Consider the following 16,138-nt stretch of genomic DNA (forward strand, 5'->3'; position numbering starts at 1 on the left):
GCGACATCGCAGTGAACGCACATTGGAAGCGTGTATTCGTCATCGCCATACTGGCGTATCACCCGGCGTGATGGTATTGTGTGCCACTGGTTACACGTGTCGGTCACCTGTTCGCATTGACGGCACTTTGAACAGTGGACGTTACATTTCAGATGTGTTACGACCCGTGACTCTACCCTTCATTATATCCCTGCGAAACCTTCATTTCAGCAGGATAATGCACGACCGTAGGTTGTAGGTCCTGTACGGGCCTTTCTGGATACAGAAAATGTTCGTATGCTGCCCTGGCCAGCACATTCTCCAGATCTCTCACCAACTGCAAACGTCTGGTCAATGGTGGCCGAGCAACTGGCTCGTTACAATACGCCAGTCACTACTCTTGATGAACTGTGGTATCGTGTTGAAGCTGCATGGGCAGCTGTACTTGTACACGCCATGCAAACTCTGTCTGACTCAATGCCCAGGCGTATCAAGGCCGTTATTACTGCCAGAAGTTATTGTTCTGGGTACTGATTTCTCAGGATCTATGCACCCAAATTGGGTGAAAATGTAATCACATGTCAGTTCCAGTATAATATATTTGTCCAATGAATATCCTTTTATCATCTGCATTTCTTCATGGTGTTGCAATTTTAATGGCCAGTAGTGTATAAGCGTCGAGTGGCATGAAAGGGAAGCAGTGGTTGGGAAGGGACTGAGACAGGGTTGTAGCCTTTCCCCGATGTTACTGAATCTGTATACTGAGCAAGGAATAAAGAAGACAAAAGGAATTTTAGAGTAGGAATTAAAATCCAAGGAGAAGAAATAAAAACTCTTAGGTCTGCCGATGACATTTTAATTCTGTCAGAGACAGAAAAGGCCCTGGAAGAGCAGTTGAACGGAATGGACAGGTTCTTGAAAGGAGGATATAAGATGAACATCAACGAAAGCAAAACGAGGATAATGGAATTTGTGTAATTAAATCAGGTGATGCAGAGGCAATTAGATTAGGAAGTGAGACACTTAAAATAGTAGATTAATTTTAATATTTGGAGAGCAAAATAGCTGATGATGATCGAAGTGAGGAGGATATAAGATGTAGACTGGCAATGGGAAGGAAAGCGTTTCTGAAGAAGAGAAATTTGTTAACACCCAGTATATAATTAAGTGTCACGTAGTATTTTCTGAAAATATTTGTATGGAGTGTACCCAAGTATGGAAGTGAAGTGTGGACGATGAACAGTTTAGACAAGAACAGAATTTAAGCTTACGAAATGTGGTGCTACAGAAGAATATCAGAGATTAGATGGATAGATCACGGCCGGCCGGTGTGGCCGATCGGTTCTAGGTGCTTCTGTCTGGAACCGCGTGACCGCTACGGTCGCAGGTTCGAATCCTGCCTCGGGCATGGATGTGTGTGATGCGCTTAGGTTAGTTAGGCGATGACCTCAGAAGTTAAGTCGCACAGTGCTCAGAGCCATTTGAACCATTTTTGATAGATCACGTAACTAATGTGGTGGTACTGAACAGAACTGGGGAGAAGAGAAATTTACGGCACAACTTGATTAGAAGAAGGGATGGGTCCGTAGGACATGTTCTGAGGCATCAATGGATAACCAATTTAGTGCTGGAGGGAAGCTGGAAGGTAACAATCATTGGAGGGAGACCAAGGCATGAACACACTAAGTAGATTCAGAAGGATGTAGTTTGCAGTAGTTACTCGAAGAGGCTTGCACAGGATAGAGTAGCAAGGAGAGCTGCATCAAACCAGTATCTGGACTGAAGACCACAACAAGAACAATTTCACTAAAGTTACCGCTATTTATATGGTGCCCCGGACACAACAAAAAGGGGGCATGGTTCTTAAGGGGAGATTTACTACCTTTGGCCCGAAAAAAGCATGTTCTTTGAGACTGTTTTCCTCAGGATTTGTTATAGATACGAATGTCAAATTTGGTCAAAATTTTTATTGATATTCCCTCTACAGGCTGTCGGAAATGTCGAAGAGCAAAGGCGGAAGTGCCGTAGGAACGAATCAAAATTTCGATGTAGACCTCCACGCGCGGTATGTCACTGGTGAGCCGGCTCGTCTGAAATCAAAAGTGAGTTGACTTTAGCGAAGTATATAAGATTCTTTGGGAGTTGTACCTCGCTTAAGTTATTTGGACCATAGGAACAAAATGGCGGCTATTTAAAAAAAATGGTGTTTTTTCATCGATTTTCCGACTTCGTCGGCCAAGTAAAAATATTTATAGTTGATGGATCGGAATAAAAGTGGTATATGTGGTGTCACCGCCAGACACCACACTTGCTACGTGGTAGCCTTTAAATCGGCCGCGGTCCGGTAGGATACGTCGGACCCGCGTGTCGCCACACGGCAGGTCTAGAGAGACTTCCTAGCAGTCGCCCCAGTTGTACAGCCGACTTTGCTAGCGATGGTTCACTGACAAATTACGCTCTCATTTGCCGAGACGACAGTTAGCATAGTCTTCAGCTACGTAATTTGCTACGACCTAGCAAGACGCCATTATCATTTGCTATTTATCTTGTGATGCATGTACTGTCAGACCGATGTTCACCAATTATGGATTAAAGTTAAGTATTCCACACGCTACGTCCTGTTTCTGCTAGTTCATTTCCGTGTCCTGTTCCAGACCTCACGCCAGCCTGCGTGAGCTTAAAGGCGTGCCTTTCGGCTACCCGTGACTGTGGATTGGCTGTCTTGCCAGTCCACAAAAGTATAACTCCTAGACAATTTAGTTAGCTTCGTCGGAAACAAAGAATCATGTCAATCGGTTCAGTAGATTTGAATTTACCATACCACGCGATAAAAAAGTCATTTCGAGAAAAACGCTTTTGAAGTTTTGACAACATATAAATCAATATTATGCAACGTACGTTCAGTCTGCTATTCCGCATCCATAAACTAGTCCTTCGTCTTCCTCATAGAGAACGTTCTGCTCGATCTGGGCCATCCTGCGCTGCTCCATAGCCGCTCGTACGGCCGGTGAAAAGCGGTTTTCGGCCGCTCGAATCCGGTGGTCGCCCGAATGCTTGGCGAACTGCGTCGAATAGAGTCCCAGGGTGACGTGCATCGTTGTCATGGTCTTCAGAATTGCTGAATACCCTTCGGTGAAGCTGCTCACTGCCAGGAAAGTCGTAGTCTCCACAGTCTTCGCACCAGAATGCAAATGCTTGGGGGCTAACTTCCAAACAAACGCGTTCAAACTTTCATTTGAATTGTGTGTGTTTCCTCCCAAGCACTGGTACAATAACTTGTCCTCCGAAAGAAAAAAACTGGTGCGTGAAAAAGGCCGATTTCAGGCAGGTGCGTTTTTTTGTTCAACCGCGAATAACAAACACTTCCATTCCTGTTCGGAAAAACCGTTTCAGGGGTGGATTCTAAACACTTTTATGGATCCAAAAATGCAATTTAAAAAAATCGATTTTTTGAACCAAAAGATAGTAAACCTCCCCTTAATAGCGTTTGTGACCACCACGGGCGGCAATGCATGTTGAGCAACGTCCTCCCATGTTGACCTCAACGCTGGTAAGGAGTTCTTGTGGCAGGGTGTTTCATTCCTCCACCAGCGAGGGTGGTGCATGTGGACGTACAGCGACACGTCTCCATCTTACAAGTGCTCGATGGAAATTAAGTCAGGGGATCGGGCAGGCCAATCCATTCAGCAAATACGCTCTCCCTCCAATAGTTGCTCCACCTGCACAGTCCGATGCAGTCGCACATTGTCATCCATAGAAAGTGAAGTTATCGCCGAACGCACGAGTGAAAAGGCGCACATTTCGATCGAGTAGTGTCAACGCTGATCAGTGAGTGTACCGTGTTCAAGGATTTGGAGTTCAGTACGCCCATTCAACATTATGCCCCACCACGCTGCAACACCTGGATCACTAAAACGATCGTGTTCGATTTGACGTAACCTCATATTGCGAGAGATGGTAACACGTAATGCAACAAGAAATACTGTCGAAGGTGCGACTGAAATTCACTGTGAAAGTATTGCACCGTCAAGATTCGCGGATGACCTGCTATCCTCGGTGAAGGTGAGGAAGATTACAGAGCACACTCAATAGAATCAACAGTCTGATTAGTGCAAATATCGACCGAGACTGAAGGACGAAATTAACCAAGAGCAGCAAAAATGAGGAACTTAACATTTTGAATGTGGACGAAGTGACGCTGGAAACAAAATAATGTTTAACTGAAAAGTATAGAGATACAAAAAGCAGAGAAGAACAGGCAAGGAGGGCATTCCTATCCAAGTGAAGTCTGCTAGTAAAATTTATTCCAATCCATTGTGGTGCGGTGGTATGGCAACCTTCTATTGTGTTTTAGTATTTAAAGACAATCCTAGGTTGCAGAAAGCTCTTAAAAAAATATGCATTTCGCCCGTGGAGGGTTATCGTCAGGTTATCGTGAAATGGCCGGCCGCGGTGGTCTAGCGGTTCTAGGCGCTCAGTCCGGAACCGCGGGACTGCTACGGTCGCAGGTTCGAATCCTGCCTCGGGCATGGATGTGTGTGATGTCCTTAGGTTAGTTAGGTTTAAGTAGTTCTAAGTTCTAGGGGACTGATGACCTCAGATGTTGAGTCCCATAGTGCTCAGAGCCATTTGAACCATATCGTGAAATGTCGTCCATCAGTCATAGCAGCGTAGAGTAAGGCGACGCTCGAAAACTGTAATAATGGCCGCGGAGCAAATCGCTGGTGGGCGATCCGCGCTCACAAAGAGTGCACACAGACAACCTGGTGGTGCTCTACCTCGTTAACGGCTCGTTTTTTAAGAGCTCTCTGCAGTTTAGGACTGTCTTTCAGTATTGAACTTGTTTGTGTCAAACATCAGCCTTATTTTAATGAAGCAAAATCTGACAAAATATCTCTCAACCACACCACTGTATGGTATTGGATGACGGATTTTGTGGAAAGCACGGAAGTATGAAGATTTGGCACTGCATGATGATTTTGAAAATCAGATGGACAACTAAGATAACGAACATGAAGGTTCTCTGGAGAGTGAAAGAAGAAAGGAAGATGTGGAAAACATTCCAGAAGGACCGGATAGGACGGCAGGACACGGGTTAAGTCATCATGGAATAACTTCCACGGTATCAGAGACAGTTGCATAGGGGAAGACAGACATTGGGACATACCCAAAAAACATAACTGATGTAGTGGGCAAGTGCTCCTCTGAGATGAAGAGGTTCGGACAGGAGAGGAGCAATTCCAGGCGTGCCACCTCAAACCAGTCGCAAGAAGGATGACAAAAAATGCCAAGGAGGTTTTCCCCAGGCCAGCGTTGGGCTTTGTAACTTTTTATGTGAGCTCAATCGGTATGCTACAGCGGATATTGGATTTTTTTACCGTTACCTTGAACGCTGAAATGACGCTGGCAGCGATTATCAAAATATTTTTCCTAATGCAGCAAAGGAGTGTTATGATCCGTGTCTACCAATTGCCTTTACCTTCTCTGGCAGTGGTGAAGTTGCAGTGCACAGCGGAAATGCGTGTTTGGCAAACACCTGTTTCACGCCGACCACGAAATTTCGTGCAGTTGAAATGAGAGCTTGATTGTTTCACCGTCACGTGCTTCATATCTTAGGTTTCACAAGGTTTTTTTTCTTCAAAAGCAGTTTTATTATAAACCTGAGACTTTTTCTACATGTTTCACACTCACACAGGTGGAGAGACCAGAGATCTTAGCGAACGTTTCGTCCAGCTCTTACAAAGAAAGAGCACCGAAGTGTTGAATTGGCATAGAATCCAATCAGAGATTAGTACAGAAGAGGAAATTACCAATTCAACGACTGCAATCACGGGGCGATATCGTGTGTAGTAAGAGAGTGGCAAAATTTAATATGCAAATGTCTTTTATAAAATCAATTTTGCTTAGCATCCTGGACCCACCCGTGAGTTAATGAATCACAGGACCATCGGATGCAAAGATCAAAATTATTCTGATGGCCGCCATGCACATTATTAAAGAAGAAAGACCGAAGATGGCGGGCACCGTTGAAGGAATAAGTGCCATTTAGGTCAGTTTGGCACTGTGGCCAAGCTGGTATGGATGTCAACCTCATCTCACAGCGTAGGAGACGTAAGTGCAGCCTCACCTGTAAGGTTGTCTCTCGGGACTGTGTTTCGCTGCTGGAGTCGCACCGTCTGGTCAGTGAAACAGGTCTCTCGTCGGTTCCGTTTGTTTTTGGATAATTGCTGAAATCTGACGTGGGGTCTCCAGTCATCTACTGTCCTTCGTGGGCACTGCGACCATACTACATTAACTGTCGGTAAAATTCTTGAGTGGGCGTGCCGACCACTATAAATGTCTATCACGCGATTCCGCGAAAACTATTCGATATAAGAGACCGCCCGGCTGGCCGTGCCGTCTAACGCACGGCTTTCCGGATGGGAAGGAGCGCCTGGTCCCCGGCACGAATCCGCCCGGAGGATTTGTGTCGAGGTCCGGTGAACCGGCCAGTCTGTGGATGGTTTTTAGGCGGTTTTCCATCTGCCTCTGCGAATGCGGGCTGGTTCCCCTTATTCTGCCTCAGTTACACTACGTCGGAGATTGCTGCGCAAACAAGTTCCCCACCATCACTCTGCCACACAAACATAGGGGTTACGCTTACCTGGTTTGAGACGTTCCCTGGGGGGGAGGGGGGGGGGGTCCACAGGGAGCCGAACCGCACAATAACCCCGGGTTCGGTGTGGGGCGGCGGAGGGGTGAAGTGGACTGCGGTAGTCGTCGTGGGGTTGTGGACCACTGCGGCTGCGGCGGGGACGGAGCCTGTCCGTCGTTTCTAGGTTCCCGGTTAACATACAATACAATACATAAAATTCGGTATAAAAAATGGATTCTTTCACACCGTACAGCCTGGTGCCTTCACTCGATAAAGCACTGAATTTCTTGTCCTTTCTTGTCATAGTTTTGTGCTGCTTGAAACTAAGTAAATCACTGCACAAATTTTTAAGTATTGCATATGTAAAAATAGTTTACATAAGGTTCGTTTTAGGTCATACATTGCTGCATACGAGATGTAGCCAGCGTATCGAAATTTTATTTGATGTTGAGAGCTGAACGATATTGTCTATATTCTCGAGGTATTAGGTTTTTTATCTACAAGAGGGTTAAGCGGTCTGCACTCAGATCTGTCGGTGCACAACGTGAATCATGTGGTCGTAACAACTGTCATACTTGATAAGCGGTGCAACATACTGAAGTCAGGTTTTGTGCGAATGACAGCACGCGAAGAGGTGCGTGTTTTGATCCATCATTAACACTCTAAACTATTTTATCTGTCAAGATATGGAAGTATAGTTTTTTTTTTCAACAGAAACATGAACTTTAAAAGCACATAATATCTTGTTGAAGAAGAATACCATGGCACTGTACACGTTAATATTTACGATGTTCCATATGGGCGACTTAGCTTTAATCGAAACCTGTTTGTTGTTATGTCACAATGTACTATCACAAAGTAAGTACACCTTTTAATTATTTCAGTTTGCATCGAGACCATTTGTTGATTTATTTAGAATGCTTTATAGTTACGTGTAATGGTATTATTACCTACAGGAGCGCTACTGAAATGGTCTTTATACGGAGACGGCTGACTCTACAGTAGTTCCTTTTATAGAGTGATGCCAAAGAAGGAATAATTGTCTATCACCATCCTCAGGTTTCACAGGTGCTGTAGAGCCAATACAGCATAAAGAAATTGAAAAGCCAAAGAAACTGGTACACTTGCTTAATATCATGTAGGGCTCCCGCTAGCACGCAAAAGTGACAACACGACATGGTATGGGCTCTACTAATGCTTGAAATACTTCTGAAGGGAATTGACACCATGAATCCTGCAGAGCTGTTCATAAATTCTTAAGAGTACGAGGGGGTGGAGATCTCTTCTGAACAGCACGCGGGAAGGCATTGCAGATATGCTCAATAATCTTCATGTCTAGAGAGTTTCGTGGCCAGCCGAAATGTTTAAACTGAGAAAAGTGTTCCTGGAGCCACTCTGTGGCAATTCTGGACCTGTAATGTGTCGCATTGCCTTCTGCAATTGCCCAAGTGCGTCGGAATGCACAATGCACATGAATGGATGCAGGGGATCAGACAGGATGCTTGCTGTCAGAGTCGTATCTAGACGTATCAGGGGTCCCATATCACTCCAACTGCATACGCCCCACACCATAACAGAGCCTCCACGAGCTTGAAGAGTCCCCTGCTAACATGCAGGCCCCATGCATACACCAGGTTGTCTCCATAGCCACACAAGTCCATCCGCCCGATACAATTTGAAACGATACTAGTCCGACCAGGCAACATGTTTCCAGTCATCAACAAACCAATGTCGATGTTGACTGGCTCAGGCGAGACGTAAATCTTTGTGTCGTACAGTCATCAAGGGTAGACGAGTGGTCCTTCGACTCCGAAAACCCATGTCGATGATGTTTCGTTAAATGGTTCGTACGCTGACACTTGTTGATGGCCCAGCACTGAAGGGTTGCACTTGCGTCAGGTTGAACGAGTCTCCTCAGTCGTCGTCGGTCCCGTTCTTGCAGGATCTTTTACCGGCCACACCGATGTTTTACCGGATTCCTGATGCTCACGGTACACTTGTGAAATTGTCGTACGGGAAAATGCCCACATGATCACTGCCTCGGAGATGCTGCGTCCCATCGCTCGTGCGCCGACTATAACACCGCGTTCGAACTCACTTCAGTCTTGATAACCTAAGTTTGTAGCAGCAGAAACCGATCTAAAAACTGCGCCAGACACTTGTGGTGTTATATAGGCACTGCCGACCGCAAGGCCATATTCTACCTGTTTACATCTCTCTGTATTTGAATACACATGCCTGTACCACTTTCTGTGGCGCTTCAGTGTATGATGCCGACTAAGGGCGGGCTGACTCAGGCAATTTGTTGGCAGTTGTTATGAACGTGTTGTTTGGTTTGGGAGAGGGGACCAAACAGCAAGGTCATCGGTACTATCGGATTAGGGAAGGCTGGGGAAGCAAGTCGGCCGTGCCCTTTCAATGGAACCATTCCTACATTCGCCAGAAGCGATTTAGGCAACTCACGGAGAACTTAAATCAGGAAGGCCAAACGCTGGTTTGAACCGTCGTCCTCCCGAATGCGAGTCCTTCTTGCGCACCATGACACCGCCTTGCTCGGTGGACGTGGCGGAAGATGGCCTTTACGGACATGGAACTGCAGAAGGGATCTTGAAATACGTCTACGCAAGACTTCACGGCATGTTCAAACAACTTCACGGGAGCTGAAGTCGTTCCTGACCACGAAATGTCTCTCCGATCTGCAGCTACATCTCAGTCCGCAGGAAGCGGCCACGGATTGGTCAGGTGTACAAGCAAAACAAAATGCCAAAATATGAGGTGCCTTTGTGTCAAAAAGAAAATTAATTGCAATTCAAAATGTCACTCTAGCCTTCCGTATTCCTACAAAAAGGTCATGCCAATTCTGCTTTGTGTTTTACCGTTAACAATATTCTGCTCACACTCTTCTTTAAGTCGTCATATATATGTACAAGATCAAATTGCCAAAAAGTAATGTGTGTTTTTTTGTGAGGAAGAAACATAAGAACTTACTACAACAAGTACTTCAATCTCAGTTCCGCCTGCATTGTTTTCCCGTAAGAATATCCTGTGCTTTATTTGGTAGTTTTGTTCTTTCAGTTTCAAATGCGTATTAATTAATGAAGGCATTTTATCTTTTGCTCTTTTAACACTTTGCGTGAATGGTACTGGTCATTCTGTATAATGCCTAGGAATAGTGTAGATGCTGAGAAAAACATGTACGAGAGTCAAAATGGCTCTGAGCACTATGGGACTTAACATCTGTGGTCATCAGTCCCCTAGAACTTAGAACTACTTAAACCTAACTAACCTAACGACATCACACACACCCATGCCCGAGGCAGGATTCGAACCTGCGACCGTAGCATGTACGAGAGTCGTTCAGTAAGTAATGCCCCACATTTCTTTTAAAAACAGCCTTTAATATACCGGTACATAGAAAAACGTCCTTGTTGGTGCTTCACATTTGATGTTTGTTCTGTGCGCCGGCAGATGGCAGAACAGTAGTACACAGTCAAAATCGCGTCTACATACGACTCACGTTACAAGCAGCGTGCTGTTATTGAATTCTTGTGTGCAAAAAAAAGGAAACCGTGGTGAAAATCCCTAAATGTTTGTGTGCAGTGTATGACGATGCTGCAGTTGATCTTGTTCCAACACGATGATGTGCGCCCAAACACAAGCCTCAGAACCCGGGAACACATCGTCAAATTGGGTTGGAGATCACTGGCTCATCCACCCTACAGTCCAGACCTGGCATCCTCGGACTTCCATCTCTTTGGGCCGCTTAAAGATTCTCTACGGCGAACACACTTCGAAGATACAGAGTGTGTCAGTCATGCAGGGAAAACATGGCTGCGCCTACAAGACAAGAGCTTTTACCAGCAGGGAATACGTGCTCTTCCATAACGTTGACGTACGGCCATAGAACGTGATGGTAACTACGTAGAAATATAGGAAATGGACAAGACATTTTGATGTATATTGTCACCAAATTCTGGCTCTTAACAAAGGCACCCTGTCTTACAGGGTGTCCGAAAAGACTTCCCTGATTACATAAATTGATAACTCAGGCTAGAAGTAAGATACAAATATGAAACTTGTGTCGAAGAGACACGATCACCAACGATAGTGCAGAGACACTTCCAGACAACATTTGACAGGAATCCACCAGGTGTCAAGAGCATTAAAGCCTGGTATGAGAAGTTCAAGAACACAGCATCGGTTGCTGACCTTCCGAGGCCTGGTCAACCAAGAACCTCAGCAGACAAGGTAGAAGCTGTAAGGCAGTCTTTTCTGCGAAAGTCTGAAGAAATCGGTGCGCAGGGCCTCACGTGAATTACAGATGCCAAAAATCTCTCTCCATGACATTTTACACAAACGTTTATTGTTTCGTGCATACAAAGTGCAAATCGTTCAGGCCTTGTTGCCCAATGACAGTACACGTCGATATGACTTTACGGTCGAGATGCTATCACGTATTGAGGACGATGATGGTTATCTCAGACGAATTGTCTTTTCGGACGAAGCGACCTTTTTTGTCAGTGGAGTAGTGAATCGCCATAATGTGCGCATTTGAGGTTCACAACCCCATGGCGAGGTCATGTAGTGCACAAGAGGCAGTCCAAAGGTGAATGTTTGGTGCACGCTATTGCACGATCGAATTATCGGGCCATTTTTCTTCGCTGAGGCTACCATCACATCTGCAGTGTATCTGGACATGTTGCAACTGTATGCTGTTCCTCAGCTGCTTCAGTATCATCCCGACGTCTTGTTTCAGCAAGACGGTGCACCGCCTAATTGGGGTTTGGACGTCCGTGCCGATCTCGATATGACCTTTCCTGGGCGATGGATTGGTCGTGATGGGCCTCCACGCTCTCCTGACATAACCTCATTAGACTTCTTTTTATGGGGTTATGTCAAGGACGAGGACTACCGAACACGTGTATCAGATCTTGAAACCCTGTGGCAACGGATAACCACAGTCGTTGAATCGATCCCTCCAGTGATGTTGGCTAATGTGTGGACGGAAATTGAATATCGCCTAGATGTGCTACGTGCTACCAAGAGTGCTCATGTGGAAGTTTACTGATGTGTGAAAAAACTTTGATAGTTTGTAAACAATTAGACACAAGTTTCATATTTGTATCTTACTTCTAGCCTGTGTTATCAATTTATGTAATCAGGGAAAGACTTTTCGGACACCCTGTACTACATTGCAGCAATCTTCATTTAATAGTCATTATTCCAAACGCACTTTCTATCACTTGTCAAGCCTCAGAAAGACACTTGTTCATAGTGGTTTGCATTGATCCAAGTTTAACACCAGGAATGGTATGATTATGTAAGTCAACAAGGCAGCCACAGACCATCAACCGTCTGGTGACGAATCTTTACTTCGCTTACGTAGCCATCCAGGCATCCTGTTTTGAAGGAATATTTTCGTTTATCGGTTACGTTAAGTTTTTGGGGCGGGAGTGTGTTTCTCTTAGGCAGGCGGCGACTTTAGTAATAAGGGCGCCTCCGGGAGCAGTCTACCCGTAGCGGCAGCGAGGCGTGGCGCTCACGCGACCCCGCCCGCCGCCATTAGCGTAATGACAGGAGAGGACAGGACAGGACAGGACAAGGGAGAGGGAGAGGCGCTGCAGGCCGTACCTGTTAACAGGTCGCCAGGTGAGACGCGCCACGTCACCAAACAGCCGGGTCTCGACCACCTCTCAGTCTGCCACAAGGCGGCGTTCCTAGCCTGTAGCTGCGGTGGGCTCAGGAAATCTGAATAAAGCTTTTCGCGGCGTTCCCTTACATGAAAGGAATAGGGTTCAGATCAGATAAGATCCGCAACAGCCAGACTTCTTCGACTGCTACATCCAAAACCTTTGAAACGGTAAGGAGCCTGAGCACTAGAAGTTCGATGTGCTTGCTTTAAAAGTGGTCATATTACACATCAACTTCCTTCTTATTTTACAGCCTGATTGGACCACTTCGGTCAATCATTTTCTGGTTATCATCTTCAATAGGTTTTCTTTCCGAACTGCCCAGTACCTTTTCACTGATTTTGATCTTTTTCGTCCTTCCTCATCTAAGAATACCCTTTCTTTATACTGCCAATAGGCCATCTGAGAATCACGTTCCAATTTCAATTCGTCCGCAGCTCGTGGTCTAGTGGCTAGCGTTGCTGCCTCTTGATCACGGGGTCCCGGGTTCGATTCCCACCCGGGTTGGGGATTTTTTCTGCACGGGGACTGGTGTTTGTGTTGTCCCCCTCCCCCACCTCCCCCTCCCCCCCCCCTCCTCATCATCATCATCATCCGTGACAATGAATAGATTGGAATGTGTACAAAAATTGTTCAAACGGCTCTGAGCACTATGCGACTTAACTTCCGAGGTCATCAGTCGCCTAGAACTTAGAACTAATTAACCCTAACTAACCTAAGGACATCACACACATCCATGCCCGAGGCAGGTTGCGAACCTGCGACCGTAGCGATCGCTCGATTCCAGACTGTAGCGCCTAGAACCGCACGGCCACTCCGGCCGGCGACTGTGTACAAAATTGGATTGTGAAAAAACTGGGACTTTGTATGGGCGCTGATCACGTCGCAGTTGAGCGTCCCACAAACTAACCATCATCATCAATTTCAATTCTTCTTTGTTCTTTTCTTTTCCTCCAGTAATCTTTCATTTGTTCATTATGTTTCTTCTTTCTGTCTTCAGATCATTTTGAACCGGTCTTTTTAGCTACCCTGCCTTGGAATCCCTCCATTTCAATACTTTTTTCCCCGAAAGGCTTCTGTTGTTTATATCTTGGTTTTATTCTGTTGCTAAATCCTTTTTTACGTCGTTGACCCAGCCTGTGTACTTTTTACACCACAAATATTAGAAACTCCGAGTTAATCTAGTCTCATGCGTTCGAAATAAACGTCCAGAAAAATAAGTCTTCCTTTTTCTTATTACGTTCCACACATTTTCTGTATTTTGGAAAATTTCCAAAATTTTCTCGAATATTCTGCTAAGCAGGCTGACACCATATGCAGATGAAATTGTGGGGGATTACCAAGCAGGCTTTTGGAGGAACAGATCAACTATAGACCAAATATTCACCCTGCGTCAAATTTTGGAAAAGAAATGGGAATACAATAAACCAGTTCATAATCTTTTCATAGATTTTACAAAAGCATATGATTCAGTATTGCAATCAAAATTGTACAGAATTCTTTTGGAACTTGGAATACCAAAGAAGTATGTTAGACTTATAGAAGCGAGTTTGAAAGACACAAAAGGTAGAGTACGCGTGGGGAAATTGGAGTCAGAAGAATTTGTAATAAAGAACGGACTTAAGCAGGGAGATGCCCTGTCTCCGCTACTTTTTAATTTAGTCCTAGAATATATTGTACGAATGGCAGCAGATAATTCAGAGGGTGTGGAGTTAAATGGAAATATGAAGATATTAGGATATGCAGATGATCTAAACATCATTAGCGATAGGAAAGAATCTGTAACAGCAAATGCGAATGCGTTAATCAAGGCTAGTGAAGGTGTAGGTCTAAGGATAAGTGAAGAAAAAACTAAATACCTGGTTACTACTAGAATGCCAACAGCAGTAGATCAGGAAATTTTAAGAGTTGGAGACATGCAGTTTGAAAGAGTGAACACATTTAAGTATCTAGGCGTGGACATCACTTCAAGAAATGAGATTGAATCCGAACTGAAGAAGAGATTACGGGCGGGAAATGCGTGCTACTTCTCACTTCTCACTAGATTACTTTCATCACGGATATTGTCTAGGAATTTAAAAATTAGAATATACAAAACTATTATTCTACCAGTTGTGCTGTATGGGTGTGAGACTTGGTGTCTAACTGTGCAAAATGAAAAGCCGTTTCGAGTATTTGAAAACAAAATTTTGAGGAAAATTTTCGGAGCAAAAAGGGATGACATTGGCGGAGGGTGCCGAAAACTGCAAAACGAAGAGGTTCACGAACTCTATTTAAGCCCTGACATAATCAGTATTATTAAATCACGTAGGCTGCGATGGGCGGGTCACGTAGCTCGAATGGATGAGGGCAGGGCAGCGCGCAGAGTACTGGTAGGGCACATAGAGGGAAAACGTCCTGTGGCGTAGATGGGAGGACAATGTGAAGGCTGATTTGAGGAGCCTAGGTATTGAAGGTGAATGGAAGGAAATAGCCCAAGACAGGGACAGGTGGCGCAAATACATTGCTGCGGTAATGTACTCTCGAGTCCGGTATGACCAGTTAATAAGTATATTTTCTGTATTTTGGTACATTTCGGCATTTGCTTCGTGATTTCCAACCTTCTCCTGTGTTTTGTGGAAACACGAATTTAAAAGTTCATACGAACCTAGTAGAAGCCGACCTCGGGGAAAATCAGTTTGGATTCCGTAGAAATGTTGGAACACGTGAGGCAATACTACTGACCCTACGACTTATCTTAGAAGCTAGATTAAGGAAGGGCAAACCTACGTTTCTAGCATTTGTAGACTTAGAGAAAGCTTTTGACAATGTTGACTGGAATACTCTCTTTCAAATTGTGAAGGTGGCAGGGGTAAAATACAGGGAGCGAAAGGCTATTTACAATTCGTACAGAAACCAGATGGCAGTTAGAGTCGAGGGGCACGAAAGGGAAGCAGTGGTTGGGAAGGGAGTGAGACAGGGTTGTAGCCTGTCCCCGATGTTATTCAATCTGTATATTGAGCAAGCAGTGAAGGAAACAAAAGAAAAATTCGCAGTAGGTATTAAAATCCATGGAGAAGAAATAAAAACTTTGAGGTTCGCCGATGACATTGTAATTCTGTCAGAGACAGCAAAGGACTTGGAAGAGCAGTTGAACGGAATGGATAGTGCCTTGAAAGGAGAATATAAGATGAACATCAACAAAAGCAAAGCGAGGATAATGGACTGCAGTCGAATTAAGTCGAGTGATGCTGAGGGAATTAGATTAAGAAATGAGACACTTAAAGTAGTAAAGGAGTTTAGCTATTTGGGGAGCAAAATAACTGATGATGGTCGAAGTAGAGAGGATATAAAATGTAGACTGACAATGGCAAGGAAAGCGTTTCTGAAGAAGAGAAATTAGTTAACATCGAGTATAGATTTAAGTGTCAGGAAGTCATTTCTGAAAGTATTTGTATGGAGTGTAGCCATGTACGGAAGCGAAACATGGACGATAAATAGTTTGGACAAGAAAAGAATAGAAACTTTCGAAATGTGGTGCTACAGAAGAATGCTGAAGATTAGATGGGTAGATCACATAACTAACGAGGAAGTATTGAATAGGATTGGGGAGAAGAGACGTTTGTGGCACAACTTGACCAGAAGAAGGGATTGGTTGGTAGGACATGATCTGAGGCATCAAGGGACCACCAATTTAGTATTGGAGGGCAGCGTGGAGGGTAAAAATCGTAGAGGGAGACCAGGAGATGAATACACTAAGCAGATTCAGAAGGATGTAGGTTGAAGTAGGTACTGGGAGATGAAGAAGCTTGCACAGGATAGAGTAGCGTGGAGAGCTGCATCAAACCAGTCTCAG

At 44.8% G+C, this 16,138-nt stretch overlaps 1 protein-coding gene across 1 annotated transcript in view; it reads left to right on the forward strand.

The window, feature by feature from the left end:
* The window catches only part of LOC124597197 (collagen alpha-2(I) chain-like), a 187,944-nt gene extending 175,575 nt beyond the window's left edge, over positions 1-12,369 (forward strand). Inside the window, exon 9 of the mRNA XM_047135923.1 lies at positions 12,082-12,369. Coding sequence (XP_046991879.1) covers positions 12,082-12,369 — 288 coding nt within the window. The remainder of the gene's footprint in view (positions 1-12,081) is intronic.
* The last annotated feature ends 3,769 nt before the right edge of the window (positions 12,370-16,138 follow it).

This window comes from Schistocerca americana, chromosome 1, assembly GCF_021461395.2.
Source record: "Schistocerca americana isolate TAMUIC-IGC-003095 chromosome 1, iqSchAmer2.1, whole genome shotgun sequence".
NCBI classification, from domain to species: Eukaryota; Metazoa; Arthropoda; class Insecta; order Orthoptera; family Acrididae; genus Schistocerca; species Schistocerca americana.